Source organism: Siniperca chuatsi, linkage group LG2 (assembly GCF_020085105.1).
Source record: "Siniperca chuatsi isolate FFG_IHB_CAS linkage group LG2, ASM2008510v1, whole genome shotgun sequence".
In the NCBI taxonomy this organism is placed as follows: domain Eukaryota; kingdom Metazoa; phylum Chordata; class Actinopteri; order Centrarchiformes; family Sinipercidae; genus Siniperca; species Siniperca chuatsi.
Window position 1 is genome coordinate 25,755,688 of NC_058043.1, and position 17,725 is coordinate 25,773,412.

General features: G+C 41.0%; 1 protein-coding gene across 7 annotated transcripts; it reads left to right on the plus strand.

The window, feature by feature from the left end:
- Window positions 1–335: 335 nt before the first annotated feature.
- pfkfb4a (6-phosphofructo-2-kinase/fructose-2,6-biphosphatase 4a) lies at window positions 336–16,837 on the plus strand. 7 transcript variants are annotated; one of them, XM_044223734.1, is made up of 15 exons: window positions 378–566; window positions 4,541–4,642; window positions 8,663–8,779; window positions 8,955–9,051; window positions 9,146–9,212; window positions 9,321–9,395; window positions 9,486–9,542; window positions 9,635–9,756; window positions 10,547–10,754; window positions 10,872–11,018; window positions 11,107–11,211; window positions 12,051–12,180; window positions 12,965–13,027; window positions 13,152–13,216; window positions 15,907–16,837. In XM_044223734.1, exons 1-15 carry the CDS (start codon window positions 512–514, stop codon window positions 15,964–15,966), a joined length of 1,470 nt encoding a protein of 489 aa, XP_044079669.1. In that variant the 5' UTR covers window positions 378–511; the 3' UTR covers window positions 15,967–16,837. The 7 variants fall into 7 exon arrangements, with proteins under 7 accessions (XP_044079688.1, XP_044079669.1, XP_044079660.1 ...); XM_044223725.1 differs by lacking the exon at window positions 15,907–16,837 and adding an exon at window positions 14,059–14,927 and having other exon boundaries at window positions 382–566; XM_044223753.1 differs by lacking the exon at window positions 4,541–4,642 and having other exon boundaries at window positions 336–566.
- Window positions 16,838–17,725: the final 888 nt, after the last annotated feature.

Below are 17,725 nucleotides of genomic sequence, written 5' to 3' on the forward strand. Positions count from 1 at the left end.
ATTTTTGTATTATTTAAGGAGTATCCTATAAGGTAGGTATTGCAAAATACAGAATATTCCCATTAAATCTTATTGTCTGAGATTTGAATATTGAATCTTGGTGAATATATAATAGAACTGTATAGGCATATGTAGTTTCTGCGTGACTGTAGGCTATGCTGTAATGTTTTCTAAAAATGTATGTAGTATCCTAAATTTAACCATCAGAGTAATGGGAAGAGCGGTGTAACTCAAACCCTGCCAGGACTGATGGGGACATTTCCCAGCTGTCAAACGGTGGGTGGGGCGTGCAGTGGGGGTCAGGTAGGCTGCTACCTCACTCCATCCAGTGTTGGAGAAAGCCTTTCTCTCGGCCTGAGGTCACCGACACACCCACCCACCCACACACACACACACACACACACACACAAAGTGGGTGTGTGTACAGTGAGCATCAGTGCAAGCGCTCAGCAGGCTGTTGTTGGACGCACGTACGCACCGCCAGCCACTGCGCTCCATCAGACAGGCGCCCATGATGAGAGGCTGCTCCAGCAGAAGCAAGCTCACACAGAACCAGGACAGAGCGGGTAAGAGACGTCGCTTTGGGGGGCTTTAACAGACCCGTGCATGCGGGAGTTGAGACTGTGCATCTTTAAACGGATGACAGAGAGTGTCGAGCAGCCCTTCAAGACGTAAACAAGAGTCGATGCGCTGTGCGGTGTGTTGGCGCTGTCACCGAGACCTTTACCCTACATAACATCTACAGGCGACAATCTGTAGGGTTTTTTTTGTTAGTTAGTTTTTTGTTGTTGTTGTTGTTGTTGTTTTTACAGTAATCAGCCTCATTTGTAACAGCAGCAGTTGTGCGTTAACACAGAGGATGAAGAGCCAGGCGGATGTTTTTGGGCTGCTGCCGAAATTAATAAAAAAAACAAAAAAACAATCCAATTGCTTCGCGTGGACTGAAGCTGATCTCCCAGGTTTTCTTTTCAGTTTTATCATTAGGCTATTATTATTTTCCTTTCCCACACACTGGTCATGATGGAGACGCAGAGGTCCATGGTTTGCGTTTTCTGCCTGTTTGTTTGTGTTTGTGTTTGTGGTTGTGGTTGTTCACACTGGGCTGCGATGCAACGCGTAACATTTCTGTCTTATAAACCCAGAAATGTTGGTTCATGAGCTGAAGCGATCTCTCAGCGTGGTGCGTGTTGGTTTACTGCCGAGTGTAATGTTAACATACTATATTGGGAAATGACTTGTCCGGTACAGCACAGGCTAAAGGCTGTTAGCTGCAATCAGAGTCCGGCAGTTGCTGGGGGGGAGGAGGAGGAGCACACAGATCTGCTTCCTGTTCATGTCCCAGAACAGACACCTCATTTACCCTCTCTGAAAACTGATCTGATCTTTCACACAATGCACATATGTATGACTTGCCTACTGCTGTTTTCACATAGGCTACCCAAGCTTTATGCAGATAAGATACCCTACTTTAAATAGCCCACCAAATGATACATGTTGCCCTAACCAACTTTTGCAGTATGTGCCACAGTTTGTATGGGTTTTTCAAAACTTTGCACTGAGGTGTGTTTATATTACCAAGCTGAAAAAGCTAAAAAAATATATTCCCAGCATGAGTTAGTGTGCCATTTATTTGTGGACTTGATGAACCTGATATAAATAATATAGTCTACTAGCAGTCAGGGAATTTGAGAGAGAGTAGGAGCTATTTAATTAGAAAACCTCCATCTCACCATATTTAGGTCACAGGCCCTGTTACTCCACCACCAAGACTGACTCTGAAGCTTAATATAATAAGTGCATCAGATAGTCCATAAGGAACACATAAACAGATGTACAGATAGGCCTACTAACCTGAAAATGTACAGTGACTTACCACTATATTAGGCAATTCAATCCAACACAACGCCTCAACGCAAAACTTCCTGGCTTTGTAAAGCTTAGAATGTTCCCTTTTTGTTGACACTATGTTAGTGTGATGCAGACTTAACCTTCCTCTGTGGTCATTTCTTAGGCCATTGTGATGGTGGAGCTGTACTCGACTGCATTCATTTGAAAGGCACTCCTCACCTGAGATGGACAGAATATTAGAAACACCTTTGTACCAAATTCTCTGACACCTTGCCCCCAACAACATCTGGACATTATAAGCATTTCATCTATAGGAAATATAGAATTGGAGTTCGGTTGCATTACAGATGTTTCTTATACACTGGTAGTTTATAGGCCTGGGTCATCACACATACAGAGAAAGGGGGAGTAATGCTGCCACCTCATGGACATTGTCAGCTCATCTGTAAAGTGGTAGCTTCTCTAAGTGTCTGTAAGAAAGAATTCTGTAGGAATAAGACGTTTATAACATTTGTCACTTAGTGATTGCTGAAAACTTGCAGTACCGAGAGATAGTGTAGTGTTATTGTCACAACAGGCCTTTTTCACAGCAGACATTTTGTGTCACTAATACCATTAACAACGGCTCTGTTCTATTTAAGTGTCCCAGTAAGCCATGAGAGCGATGTGGCATGCACCAGGACCCTGAAACTAAAGCAGCTAAATGGAATTCAGCCATCATTAATGTTATTATTTACACCTGTGCTTTTCCTGTTGCGACATGTTAAAATGTCTTCCGAGAAGAAGCGCCATTGTCCGTATCTTTTAGAATCAGCAGAAATGCTGAAAAGGAACAGTTTACTTCAAAAAGAATCAGTACTCAAAAGTGTGTAGTCTATCCCCACATAACACACAGCAAGTTGTCCTGTGCAGTTCCGTGCCTTCCTTTTCCAAATTAATGTGACCCGGAGTTGTTTCTTAAGAGCACAAATTACCATTTTCCATATTTAGAAACAGCTCATACATTGTATTTTAAATTCCCTGAAGACCAAAAACAACTGCACAGTTTAGATGATTAAATTGTGTTGTTTGTAAGAACTGATTGATTGATTGAGCACCTCAGTCCTTATGAGGCCTACAAAACAGAGGGAATTGCTGCAGGATGACAAGGGCCTTCCCAGTCTGGACTGACTCCCATACTAATGATTTCCATGATAGCCTTCTTGAAGTGACAATGACACTGACTGGTTGCCTTTAATTTTGTAGGTTAACATTACATTTTGGATCATGTCTAAAGCAACCATTAAAGCAAACCACTGTGCTACGATAAGGCCAAAACATAATGCAATCCTTTAGCAACACTGAACACATGATGAAAGTGTACACCCACACATGTGTTCTGAGTCATTCTTGGCTGATTAGGTTGCAGTTAGAGGAAGCTATGCTGGACATTATGTGAGGTTACCAAACTCGGTACACCAAATAGAACGATTACGGTGTAATTTGTTCCACCTTAGCAGACACAGCAAAAGGGTGGGGGAGATGTGAATCAAGTACAATCCTTACACACCCACAGTGTTGAAAAGGAAATCAGGCAAAATAAGTGAAAACACCTGTGTACGTGAACCACGGGGCCTTTAAAGCAGCATTTCTAGGTTTGCTTTAGCAAAATTTCTTTGCTGATGTCTCAGAATTCACTTAATTTGGTGTGATAGTAGCACTGTTATAAAAGGACAAATTTTAAAGGTTGATAAAGTTAGTACACTAATGTTTAAAGACTGCATTTTAAAAGGTGAATTCACCACCTTGACCCCTAGATAGCACCCTGTGGTGTTCTAAACTTCCACTATCAGTAATCTCTCTCTGCTGCATGTAGTGTTGAAAGACTAAAACAAAATGGTTTTATGTGTTATGCTAAAATCATGTTTTATGAACTTTTTTGTTCTTGTTTTTTGTTGCCTCCAGGATACAGGCTATTGAGGCTATTACAGGTGTATATATAGGCCTAAATGGGCCAGAAAACCAATTCTAACCAGTTCTAACAACAATTTTCCACTCTTAAAGCTGCACTAATCAATATTTTTTATACAAACAATGGACCAAATCACTATGTGTAATGTGGCAAATCCATGTCAAAATGTATTTTGTGAAAAGCGTCTAGTAAACTAGCATATCTTCTTAAGCATCTAACACAACTTTCACAAATCCAGGACTATTACCATACCGGGCATGTTAGAGCTACACAGAGGCGTCGCCAGGCCATTTTACCGGGGCTTAAGCCCCGAACGTTTTCAGAGTAGGAATGTAATTTTAAGCCTATGTGAAGCTCGACAAAATACACCATGTGTGTGAAAGTGCAGCGCGTGCGCACGCACACACACACACACACACACACACAGAGGTCAGTGGGCGCTGAGTGAGTGAGTGACGTGAGCAGGTGCTGAGTGGTCATTGGCATAGAGCAGTGATTAATGAGGCAGGAAGATTTGAGAGGAGAAATGGCTGAGAGTACAGGTCCAGGTAGAAAAAAAACAACTTCTTCTTATTGGATTTTTCAAAAAGAGAAGGAAGGATAAGAAGTTATGTAGTAAGCCTATGTAGTAACATTTACAGTAATAGTTTAATTAACTGTTAAAGTACATTTTTCCTCATCTTGATTGTAGGTGCCAACATTATTATGAGCTTCATTTAAGTTGATTTCATGGTTTTGCAGAAGGAGAGGGTAGCAGCAGCAGCAGCAGCAGCAGCAGCAAAGATGAGCTACAGACTGAGCCAGCAGCAGCGGCTGAGTCAGAAGAATCAGCCGTGGAAATTGGTAAACGCTATGTGGTGTTACTTTGTAGGCCTAACTTAATACTTTGTGTCTGTGCAGTTTTGATGAGCTACAATCCTAATGCTACTCATTCCTGTACACTGGAATGGATCCAAAGCCCCGCCCCCCTTAGTTACTGTCGCTAGGTTGACAAGCTTGACAAAAAGAAACAGCGACAAATCAGCAGTCTGTCGCTACAAACCTGCTCTACTTCAACGTTGTCGTGTGATAAAACGTGCTTGCAGGCCGAAATTTAACTTTACTAACAATCGTCAGCGGTGAGTAAGAAAAGGTATAAATAATACATGGAATTTGTTAATCTATGAGTAGAGGGAAATGTCCGCTAGCTGCTAGGCTAATTTATGTAATGTAAAATGCCATAGGCTTACGCTAATAACATTAGCATGTTGGATATGTGGGGAAAAGGTGACTAGCAAGATACAATTGTTTTGTCTGTCAACCTTTTTAGTTATTAATGAGCCGAATTCTGTACTTTTGTTAAATGTTGCTGCTAAGCCATGTTTTATGTGTGAACATATAAATGATTAAATGTATGAATTTTATTATGGCTATATGTAACGTTTTCACCTCAACAAATCATTTTCATATTCATTTAGATTGTATATAACAATAGACAATGCCTCAGATAAGTCCCTAGGTGACCTGCTTTCGCTATTTTGTTTTTCTCATAACGGGCCGGTATTCGAAATGCCATTTGGCTATTAGCCTATAGCTTTTATTTGAGCCATTTTGTTGTTCTCGAGAGCTGCCTTATCTTTAGAGCTACTCCATGACGTCTCAGAGGGAAATATTGTAGTTTTTACACCACTGCATTTGTCTGACAGCTTTAGCTACTTTTCAGATTACAAATTTTCATCCCCTTCCTGTCCAATTAAAACCACATAACTCCAGATGTGGTGATTTTGAATGTTTCTGATAAACTGAAGGATGAAGTGTTCCTTTATTTGTAGAGAAAAGTCTCCCACTCTTTAAGCTAAATAAACTATTTAAATCCCCTTTGGATTAGCTGGAAAATGCATCCTCACAAAGCTGATAACAGGCAGTTTGTGTGTATGTCAAACATATGATGATCTTATAGGTTATGATGCATTGCTGTAGATTAAACTACCCAGCAGTATATAAAATCGTTAAAATTAGCTCAACCTTAAACATCTAGGGCAACATACATGAAACGCAACATACACATTAATGCAGCAGTAATATTAATCCAGAAACATCTTATATAATAGTAAAACGCTGACAGGGAACATTTTACTGCACAATGAGCACTATAAGTACATTTTGCTATAATACTTACATTCCTTGTAAGGTTTAGAATGCAGAACTTTTACTCGCTGTGGAGTATTTTCAAAATGGGGTTTTAGTACTTTTGCTCAAGTAATGGACCTGAATACTTCTTCTACTGTACCTCTGGTTAGCACGCCCACAGCCTAACTGCACTTGTGTGTTACCGGCAGAGCCTTCCCCTTTAAGGAAGGTGGCCTTGTGGGTTAACCTGTGTGTGTGACAGAGTCTAGCGGGTTTGTTGTGAAAGAAGTACCGTCACGTTTGGTGAAAAGCCACAGAAAGGTTTATGCTATTACGGGTAGTTACATTACTTTAGTCAGTCATAAAGTGTGTAGATAAGCTCAGGTTGCAGTAGTGAGTGAAAGGCTGTGTGTTGTGTTTGCTGCTGCGGAAAAGAAATAAAAAGTCCCTGTTTATGTAACGTTACTACGGCTTCTTCTTGTGCTCTGTTTTGTTGTATTTGTGTTTATTATGATTGTACAATTTGTGTTAAAATGTTTTGGCATTTCTTTTGCCAGTAAAGCACTTGAATTGAATTGAGATCGTCCAAGATCAAGGACAGATTAATAGTAAACTGCATGAACTGTATCTGAACAGTAAAATACTCTAGTCACCAAATGTTTAATGATAGCAATTGTGAAGTGTTCTGTTTCTCAATACTAATGACTAACTTTTTGAGGTACACATTTAAATTTGTTGAATGATTAAGACGTACTTTGAATGTAAACAAAGTGCCAGAGTGCATAAAAAAGCATCAAAATAGAACTTGTTTATGAAAATATTTCCATGGGGGGTATTCCCCCTGACTCCCCTACAGATGTCCGGGCTAAGCCCCGAATGCCCTCAAATCCTGGAAACGCCCCTGGAATTACAGCCGTATGGTCAAACAATTGTGCTGTTGTTGCGGTAACAAATAAATCTAAAACAAAGTATTGTTGGTGCGTTTTCACCGGTTTTCACGCATCGCTACCTTTATACAGTCTATGATCGCTACATTGTTTTTCACGCTCTAAAATATCAATGCTCCCTAAAGCATAATGCTTGCGTTTTGTGGGTGAGCACTCGGCATAGCTCATGTCACTTACGGTTAAGAAGAAGATGTGCTGCGCCCCTACTGCGATCATTACGGCCGACCGTCGGTTTCAACTGTGGCCAGACCGGAGCACGTGACAGCAGCACAGGGGAGAGACCGGGCTACATACAGTGCGACATCGGACCATTTCCATCACTGTAGATGAAACACCGGTCACCTTCAGAGCAGCATCACGGGAAAAGGCCCCGTGTTCCCGCCGCGGCTGCCTCCACCTCACCGCAAGGCGGAATGGAGGACCAAACACCGTCGAATCCGCGGGAACTCACCCAAAACCCGCTCAAGAAGATCTGGATGCCGTGTAAAAATGGCCTTCCTGAAAAACACATTTCTCAAAGAAAGGGTGCGTATGACAACGTGGCGACAATTGTTAGCATATGTATGTAAAGTTATAGCTGTTTCACCCGTAACGTTAACTGTTAGTATCAACAGACATTTCTCATTCCTTTCGTCTGAGGTTTGTTGTTCGCATTTGCGAGTACGCATCCGGACCCACTGTGGTAACTTTAATAATTAACGCTAATCCGCACCCTGCATTTTTGCGTTATAGCTCAAGCTGTTTTCATTTGCTAGCGAACGTCAACGTTACTACGGTTATAAATACGCGCGGGCACCGCAGCTCGCGGAGTTCAGAAGTCATGCTGCTGCTGCTGCTGCTGCTGCTGCCGGCGCTGCCGCCATCTGGTTCACACAGTTATGTAAGGATTCACAGGACGTTCACGCAGATGAAGGCTGCTCGCATCGAGGAGAAAGGACTGGTACTAGGGATGTCCATCTCATTGTTACTGCGTGCCAAGTCAAGCACTAGCTGTTGGTAAACAGGAATTGTATCCCTGCAGTCATGTGAGTGATTTGCCCTGTGGATGTGCTGCTGCATTTTATCTGCGCTCACATCGGCCACTTCTCTGGGGCGGCTATTTGGATGGAGTGAAACACTGAGCATAAGTTTGCTGGCAAAATCAATAACACAACACAAACAGAGTAATCCTCACATATCAGGGTGGTAGTTGTGAAAGGAGCTCTGTAATGCTCAGTATTACCTTAACTTTTAAAAAAAACTTCATGCACCAGGCCTGTTTGGACAGACAACCATGGCCTCCTCTGATAGCTTCAGTATTTCCCCCCCACTTTTACAGATATGGACATTATCTTACAAGAAAATACATATGGTGACGTAGCGCCCATAAAAACTATCATGCTCTCTGACCCAGTCACGTTTGCACACACTGCAAATGAGTGTGGAAACTATCTGTTAGCTCTCCCCAGATGTCTTGAGTACTTAAAGCCCAGTGTTTCACAACTCCGAGGACACGTCCTGCTGCCACTGTGACCTCTGCTCCTCGCAAACAACATTCTCAGAGTGGTGCGTCTTTGTCTTCATGGCAGATAACTCTGGATTACACACGCTGATGAGGACAATCTAGCGTTGATATTAAATCTCTTTTAGCTTTGTTTTATTATATGCATGATAGTATAAGGGCAGATTTTGAAAGAGATGAAGGCATATTTGCTGATAAACCTGTTTTATATGCTTTTACTAAATCAGTTTTAGATCTTCCATGTGCATTATGTGTGATAAACACATGACTGAAGCTATCTCTCTCTCTCTCTCTCTTTCATTCCAGTATGTATGACCAACTGCCCCACCCTAATTGTGACAGTGGGCCTTCCTGCCAGGGGGAAGACCTATATCTCCAAGAAGCTGACCCGCTATCTTAACTGGATTGGAGTGCCCACCAGAGGTACGTCTTCTCAGGATTGTCAGCTCCAGTGAATAGAGTCCAAAAAACTCTGAAGAATCAAGGCACCGTTGTAGAAACATCAATTCTTAAGGATAAAGGGAATTGAGTCGGGATGTGTGATTGTGAGTTTAGAGAAAGATGATCTCAAGTGTCCTTGCCTCCGTCTTCCCCACAGAGTTCAATGTTGGGCAGTACAGGAGAGATTTCGTGAAGATCTACAAGTCCTTTGAGTTCTTCCGTCCAGACAACGAGGAGGGGTTAAAGATCAGACGGTAAGAGTGGCAGCTGGCCTCGGACTGCCTTAACAATTAATTTAACCGCCAACCATGTGACATTTATGACCGAGGTCATCTGTGATCTTTACAGGCACTGTGCTTCGGCAGCGTTGAACGATGTGCGGCAGTATCTCACTGAAGAAGGAGGCCAAGTTGCAGTGGGTCAAATGTTAAATGCTGTATTGGTTTAGATGTTTCAGGCAGGTCAAATACAGTGTACAATGCTAAATAAGCTTATTCATTTTTGTTCTGTCTGTGTTAAACAGGTTTTTGATGCAACAAACACCACCAGAGAAAGGAGGGAAACCATCATCCAGTTTGCAGAGCAGAATGGCTTTAAGGTAACTTGTTGGGTCACAATTCTGGGAGGGGATACTGCATTGGTTGACATTCACACTAAGCTTGATTTGCTCCTCCTCCTCTTCTCTCAGGTGTTCTTCGTGGAGTCTGTGTGTGAAGATCCAGATGTCATACAGGAGAACATAGTGGTGAGTTTTTTTTTTTTTTTTTTAATTTTATCTCAAGAGAACATGAACGTCTGTCCATGATGTACTCACTCCTCTGCTGTTTCTCTGTTTAGCAAGTGAAGCTGAGTAGCCCTGACTACACCAACTGTAACACAGAAGAAGCAGTGGAGGATTTCATGAAGAGGATCAAGTGTTATGAAAACTCCTACGAGACGCTGGATGAAGTCTTGGACAGGTGAGGTGAAAGCTGGTGTGGGGAGTGTGTTAGTAAATATGTCCTAGCTGTGCCAAAATATGGGATTAACTAGTTTAGCAAATTAGAATTTTCAAGTACACTCTGGTCTTTTCATCAGAACAATAAGGCAGTAATTTTAGTATTTTCTGTCATCTGAAAAATTCAATCGGCATCGGTTTAGCGTGAGAAAATGAATTGGGGGGGGTGTCTTTTTCTTTTTTTTCTTTTTTTTCATTCATTTTCTCACGCTAAACAAATCTCTTTAAATTTGAAAAGCAAATGCTAACAAAACTTGCTCACGCAGATGTGTGACGGATGAGGGAAAATTGTTTCAAAATTACAGTTTGACTTTATATTACAGTGCATTTCTGTGTGATTAACATTAGTTAGACGGTTTTTGCTCATGTTTGCAGATATACTTTTAAAAAAAAAAAAAGAGAGAGAGAGAGAAACATTTCCTAAGATTGTTGTGACTTTAATTCTGTAATATAGTCCCCTGTGTCAGTGCTCATTGGCTTTTCCAGTAAGGTCAGGAGTAAACATTTACCTGCCTTTTGCCTAATATGAAGATGTGGCAGCACACAGACTTTTCACTACAGTTGCTGAAATACCATCACATTCATGTTGAATACTTTGTACCATAATTTTTTAGGTTTATGCAGTGATTCATTTATATTCCTGAACAACTAATTATGCCGGAGTTCTCAAATCCATTCACTGGTTTTGGCTCCGTCACATCACACAATGTTGAACAGAAAGAAGGCTTAATGTGTCTGTGGTCTCCTCTCAGGGATCTCTCTTACATTAAAATCATGGACGTTGGTCAGCGGTACTTGGTCAACAGGGTGTTGGACCACATCCAGAGCCGGATCGTCTACTACCTCATGAACATTCACATCACGCCGCGCTCCATCTACCTGTGCCGCCATGGTGAGAGCGAGCTCAATGTCAATGGTCGAATCGGAGGAGACTCAGGCCTCACACCTAGAGGCAAAGAGGTATATCAAACTTTTTCAACAAGAAATATCTTCAGAGCAGTTTTTTTATTTATGAGATAGTTTAAAAAAAAATGTTTTGTTTTTTTTGTTGTTTTTTTTTTTCTTTTCGCCATGCAGTTTGCGAAGAAGCTGAGCCAGTTCATCCAGACACAGGGCATCAGCGACCTGAAGGTGTGGACCAGTCAGATGAAGAGAACCATCCAGACAGCTGAGGCTCTCAATGTGCCCTATGAACAGTGGAAGGTCCTGAACGAGATTGATGCAGTGAGTACTACGTTCTTGACTGCTAAGCACAGCCGTTGACATGTGTGCGGTGTTAACGGAGTTTAATCTGTGTGTGATGTCATTTTAGGGCGTGTGTGAGGAGATGATGTATGAGGAGATTCAGGAGCACTATCCTCTGGAGTTTGCTCTGAGGGACCAGGACAAATACCGCTATCGTTACCCGAAAGGAGAGGTCAGTGGCTAAAATGTAACCTTTTAACGTAACTGTTAAAGCGTGTTTTTATATGTTAACATCGAGGTAGCATGCTTGTGGACAGTGTGTCTCTGTTTTTGAATTTTTGAATTTCCCAAAGCAGTCAGCCCACCTTTGTGTATATAAGGACACATGTTCTCTCTCTCTCTCTCTCTCTCTCATACAAACACACACGTAACCACAAACACACAATTAAACTGCATCCAGATGGCTACTGGCCACTTAGGCTGCTGCTAATGAGCCTCAGCTTGGATGAGCAGCCTCTCAGACAGATTTGGCTAAACACCAGATCACAGTAAACAAAGACTTCACATTAGTCTGTGAGTGAGTGTGTGTGCCAAAAACGTGGGCTCAGGTTGTTTACTGTGGGTCCGAATGCCCGTTGGTTTGTTCTCACCAGTCCATCCCATTACCTCTCCATTAATCCAACACAGGAAGATGGATACAGGCATTAGTTGGCTGCTGAGGCGGACAGTGCTGATGTAGGGAATCTTGTTAAAGCTAGTGTTGGTCTAGACAGCCTGTATGGAATTTTCCACCTGCTGAAATGTCAATCTGTTTACCTGAGATTGATTATCCAGCAGAATGTGTGAAGAAATTGTATGAAAGTTTCAATTTAGAGCTGTTTTACTTCAAATGTAAAGGTGTAAGTGTGCTCTTTCTTAGCGATGATCTCAGAATATCTGCAATAGGAAAAAAAAATGGATGGATAAAGCTGTCTGTAGTGATGACTCTCACATTAAATCTGATTCTAGAAGTGTTAGTACTCTGATTTCCGCATGTCTGATTTGCCTCTTTTTGCGTCTCTTCCAACTCAGTCCTATGAGGACCTGGTGCAGCGGTTGGAGCCCGTCATCATGGAGCTGGAGCGGCAAGAGAACGTGCTGGTCATCTGTCACCAGGCCGTCTTGCGCTGCCTGTTGGCCTATTTCCTGGACAAGACAGCAGGTCAGTCCTTTTTAACTGAACCTCAAGGAGTCTGTGGGACCTAAGCCAGGGGTCCTTAAATAAGGCACTTTAGCACATATACAGAAACAGCACAAATAAACACAAGTTGTGTTTAGTTGACTTCTGTTCAACAGCACCGTGGGAAACGTAGGAAGTCACTAAATTCACTAAGTAGTAGTAGATACAGTTGAGGGAAAAGTGGATTCACTGACAAAGTAAGGTTTAATACTTAATACAGAATATAACAAGGAATATTACAGATCACACATAATACAAGGTAAATTTTCATTTTCAATAAAGTATTTATGTCTCTGTGTTTTGAATAAGGTACTGGATTAAATGTTTTGTACACTGACATGTTCAGTGTAAAGCTGTGACATACTTTCATAAAGCCTAGATTGAGAAGTGTGTTTCACTCCTGGCTGACTGACCTGATTTCCATGTTGTAGACCAGGTTACTGTAGCAAAAATGTTTGATTAAAAATAATTAGGTTTCTTTTTCTTTCATTCCTTTTTTTTTGTTTGTTTTGAAAATACTTCAGTGTATATAGTATATCTCAAGACTAGGGATGGGTTTCTTCAGGATTTTATTGATAATTTTACTCTATCGATGCTCCTTATCAGTCCGGTACTTTATAGATACTCTCATTGGTTCTTTTTTATTACTAAAAAAAAATTATATATTTTTTGAAAGTGTATTATTATTATTATTATTGCGAGATTTAGAGTTCCTAGTTTGTTCAGGTAGTTTTCATGAACTGTTGGTGCGTTTGTCTCCACACAGAAGAGCTGCCGTACCTGAAGTGCCCGCTGCACACTGTGCTGAAGCTAACGCCAGTGGCCTACGGTAGGACTGGTCTCCTATTAGCGTATAATGCACATAATAAATCTTTTTCTAATGAATAGTAATAAAATAAAACACTCTTCTGCCACCTGAACTAATGAAACAAAACTTCTGTCTGCATGCTCAGGCTGTAAGGTGGAGTCCATCAGCTTAAATGTGGATGCAGTCAACACACACCGAGAAAGACCAGAGGTGGGTATAACAACATACAACCACACACACAGTAAGCAGACACACCGTACAACTGACCCACTTTTTGCAAGGTAAGGTGGTTCACAAACAGGTTGGTCCAATAGCCTCAGGTGCTGAACATTATGGTGTTGCATGTGATATTTCACCGTAGCGCTCAATACAGTACAGATTCCTTTGTCAGCACTTCATTTTGATGACCACGTTTTTATAATCCGTGATAGGAAATAGTAATGAGCTCAGAGCAGGTTTTCGTGTTGGAATATGTGGATTCTATGTTATCAGAGCGTAACGGAAACAATGACTAATGCTCCTATTGCGTTCCACATTTTCAGCCTCGCACCCTTCAGATAAATATGCCTCTGAGTGGATTATGTTCCAGCTTCTGAAAGGGTTGGTTGATAAAAGGCGTCACACGATAGGTGAACAGCCAATGATAGTTCTGAGTAAATATATGTACTGTATATGAGTAATGTGATGTAATTTATTCAAACATACAGGAGAAGTTTGGGATTTTTAGATGATTGTCCATTACCCATAAAGCCCCTTTGTAGGATCTTAAGTTTTTCATGTTTTGCAGCTCAGAAATTAGAAAAACGCACTAGATAAGCATAAGAAAAGCTTGCATGCAGTGGTTTAATTCCTTCTCGACTTGCACTGCTAACACATCACTGACGAAGACACTGGTGATGAAGACAGTAATGAAAACCTCAGGCATGTGAAAAGCATACCTCTGAACTTAATACGTCTCTCAGAGTCTTTGCCCAGTGTGTGTGCAGTGGATTTCATCTCTCCCATGTGTTTTGATCCCTCCCCCTCTGTTTTTTATTTTTTTTATCAAACAGAACGTAGAAGTGTCGCGGATGCCACAGGAGGCTTTGCTAACAGTGCCAGCTCACCAATGAGGCAGTACCCCTCACCCCGCCCCCAACCCTATCCTCCTTTATCCCTCTGTACGCACACTGTACCCTTCAGACGCACAATGTACCTGCCAAACTCAGCAACCCCTAGTCTCTCTTCTCCACCTTCCTTTGATTGAATTACTCTTCATTCTTCACTGTTTTTCCTCCACTTATATTTTAAGACTCGGTGATGGTGGTAATCGACTGGAATCCAGTTTCTAATTTTGATTATTAATCCTTATGACACGGATCTTGTGGCGTGCACGTTCTCCCATTTTTGGAGAATGAATGAAAAGCCGAAGAAAGTTTTTTTTTTTTTTTTTTTTTTTTTGGGAACTGATGGTGTAATTCCAACTGTGAAGCAATGAAACTCCAACACCTTTTTAGCTGAAGCAGTGATTACGTGTAGTTTGTTTTCTCATTGATCTTGTCTGTTGAACTGATTTTAACAATGATAACGTTTAGCAGTGTCTCATCACTTTATATTTCTGTTGGTAGAAGTCATGACACTCTAATCTTACAGCATTGCACAACACAAAACAAGGTAGTGCTTTTTCATATTTTGCACAAAAAAATCAACTGTTTATTTCCTTATTAAATGTCCTCTATTACAGTTTGTCTCTAGTTTTAGGATGTCTAACACTGTCTAATGAAGATCCTGGAAATACAGACATACTGTTTTTTTTTTTTTGTTCAACAATGTGAAGGTTCTTACAGTATATACGGTACATATCACTGATTAGAATTAAGAGGAAAATAGTTCTGTTTAATGTTTTTAAATAAACTCCACTCAATCATTTCATGTATCCTTACCACACTCTTCTTGTGCTTCATTTTAGAAAGTTTGACATGAAAGCTGTTTTCCTCCTTTTAATATATGAAAGTTAGGATCTTGAGTTATATGCTTCACCTTGAAGGTAAATCGGGAGATAAAGACTGCTGAGCTGGATATTTCGTACTCAAACTACTTGGAGATGAAAAGAGGCCGACTACTTCCTTCCTATTCTTACTATCTACAGATCAGATGTTCAGTGCAGTGCCCTTCCTGCGTACTGTGCTGTGCAAACTGAACACTCAGATTCCCCCGTTCATTCATATGCAAAGGATCCACTGGGGTGCATAAGAGAGTGCTGCTATTCATCAGCCTGAACAAAACACTCACTGTGTCACACACACACACACACACACACACACACACACACACACACTTCTGTCTGCCCAGATTTAGAGTGCTCACAAGCTGTACGCTTGTTGTTCACAGCTAATAATACTGCACTTTGTTAAACGGCATAAAAATCATTTTCTGAAAATAAAAGATATTGCAATGTCCAAAAAACAAGACAGGTTTACCAAGACCTGCTGCCATGTACATGGTGTGATTGAAATAAACACATCATGAAAACATGCTGAAGTCATGAGGTAAATAACAAATGCTGGTGACATCTGTCAGATATAAAATAGGTCTGGTAATCTGCACTTTAAATGAGTTTTCAAAGGAACCTGAAGCATCCTGCAGAGTTTCAAAGAGGTCAAATCATCTGTGGCCAAACTCGAGGTACATCATTTCAAAAAAAAAAAAAGCCAACAATCTGCTATATACAGTCTACAGCACATCAACAAAAAGAAGTTATCACAAGTGCAAAAACAACGGCTGTACTGGATGACGTATATAACAATGTTTGGTGTGTGGTAACTAAAGCTTTGTTGTGTTCTCACCTCCCTGTAAATGCGTTCATACACATGCAGTATTTGTTCAAAAGGCATCTGACACTGATGTGTTCCTCTTTCCAGAATGTGAACATCCATCGTACAAACGAAGACGCCCTGCAGACCGTCCCTCCTCACCTCTGAGTGACGGACTGCTGTAACCCAGCGGGGCTGCAGTTGGACCTCCCGCTCCCTTTTTGACGGACTCTTGTGGTTATTTAATGTTTCCAGTCTGCACAACCTGTTGTGACCGTCTGGGTGATGTGCCTCCTCTGCCACACACACACACACACACACACACACACACACCTCTCTCTGTAACGCTTATGTCTGTCTTTTTTTTTTAAGGGATTTGAAGGACCTACTTTGAAGAAGTTCAACCTGAACACATTATGTGTTTGGACTCAGTATAGCCGGTCCAGATTATTTATTTATCAATCATAGTGTTGTCTTGCACAGAGGGGATTTAAACACCTGGCTCACAGCAGATTCCTGTTCCTGTTTGTTACTGTACTCAGTATGGTTACAGTGTGTTGATATTGTGCACCAGTAGAATTAACACTCACGGTTTAAGTATTAGCCATGTGGTTTCATCAAAAGATCATGTGACTTTCTGCTACATGTTTGACATGTTACTGTACTGTGCAATCTTTGTTTTATGTGAAAGCGTCTTCAGTGATAATGTGCAATTTCAAGGTTACACACCTACTTGGAAAACAAAACTAGAACGCTTACTGTTTTGACTGTGTGATGATTCAATGAATGAATGGACTGGGTCATTATTATTATTATTACGTTTTCTATGATGAAAACACTTAAATCAGGGCTTTCTTCAACTGATGATTCTCAGACCTTTAATGAAATGAAAACATGCCCTTAATACTTTTTTGCAAAGAATACATCCGAGCAAGGTTATTGGAAATGCAATATTAGCTCAAAGTTGCTGGTGTTGATGGGTCATAACTTCAAAATGTACGTCCCAACTCCACTATAATAAAGATGTTATTTTTATAAACCAGCCTGTCATGTGATCGCTAGTTAAAGACCACACCTTGTGTGATGGTTTATTTATTTATTACTGCATTGATGATTATTTTCATTTTCGATTTAATCTGCCAGCAGTTTTTCAACTAATCGATTAATTTTATAAAATAGTTAATAAAAATGGCCATCACATTTTCTCAGAGAGTTGACAGTTGACATATTCACCAATCTTGTTTAGTCTTACCACCTGTCTCAAAGCTGTCCTTTGCTAACAAATACTGCATAATGTGTCAGATGGAGTGGTCAAAACAGAAGGTGCCGGCTGATGGAAGTGGGACGGAGACCACAGAACCCACAGGCTGGACGAAACTCTGTCCCTGTGTCCCCTGTGGGTTCCCCAAAATGAGGGACTGTTGGAGCATGAGAAGGCGGAGGCTGCGTGATCAGAATCAAATAAGTGAACTGGGATGGCACAGTGATCACGAACAGGGAGTGTCCGGGAGATAACTTGATCTATTATCTATCGTGCCATTTTCATAATTCAACATCAGGCCATAAAGTTCCTCCTCTGAATTCCCAAAGCGGCTGATTAGTCGTAGGAGTTGAGCTAAACATAAACCCTTCAACCATTATTACTTCAGTGCACTTGAGCACGGCAAGTTACCTCCAGCGGTACACGCCTTGTGTAGCAGGTGTGTGTGTAATTATAGGGAGGCACTGCATGTCCAGCAAATTCTCCTGAGGAAATAAAGGTGAATTTAAAAAAGTATTTAATTAAATATTTTGAAAGTGCCACTTACTTCTCTGTGGACTATAATCCATAATTAAACCATTGGGATTAAATAAAATGTGTACAAATACTGTGCAACAAAATGGTTCACACTGCATGAAGGTATTACTTCCCCTTCCTCCCAGCTGA

What these genes read in the sequence shown, in the direction of transcription:
- pfkfb4a (XM_044223717.1), top strand. Translation starts at nt 7,182, where the DNA reads ATGAAACACCGGTCACCTTCAGAGCAGCATCACGGGAAAAGGCCCCGT. An exon ending in TCACACCTAGAGGCAAAGAG is followed by an intron (nt 10,755 to 10,871) that starts GTATATCAAACT and finishes TTCGCCATGCAG; the next exon opens with TTTGCGAAGAAGCTGAGCCA. An exon ending in TTTCCTGGACAAGACAGCAG is followed by an intron (nt 12,181 to 12,964) that starts GTCAGTCCTTTT and finishes GTCTCCACACAG; the next exon opens with AAGAGCTGCCGTACCTGAAG.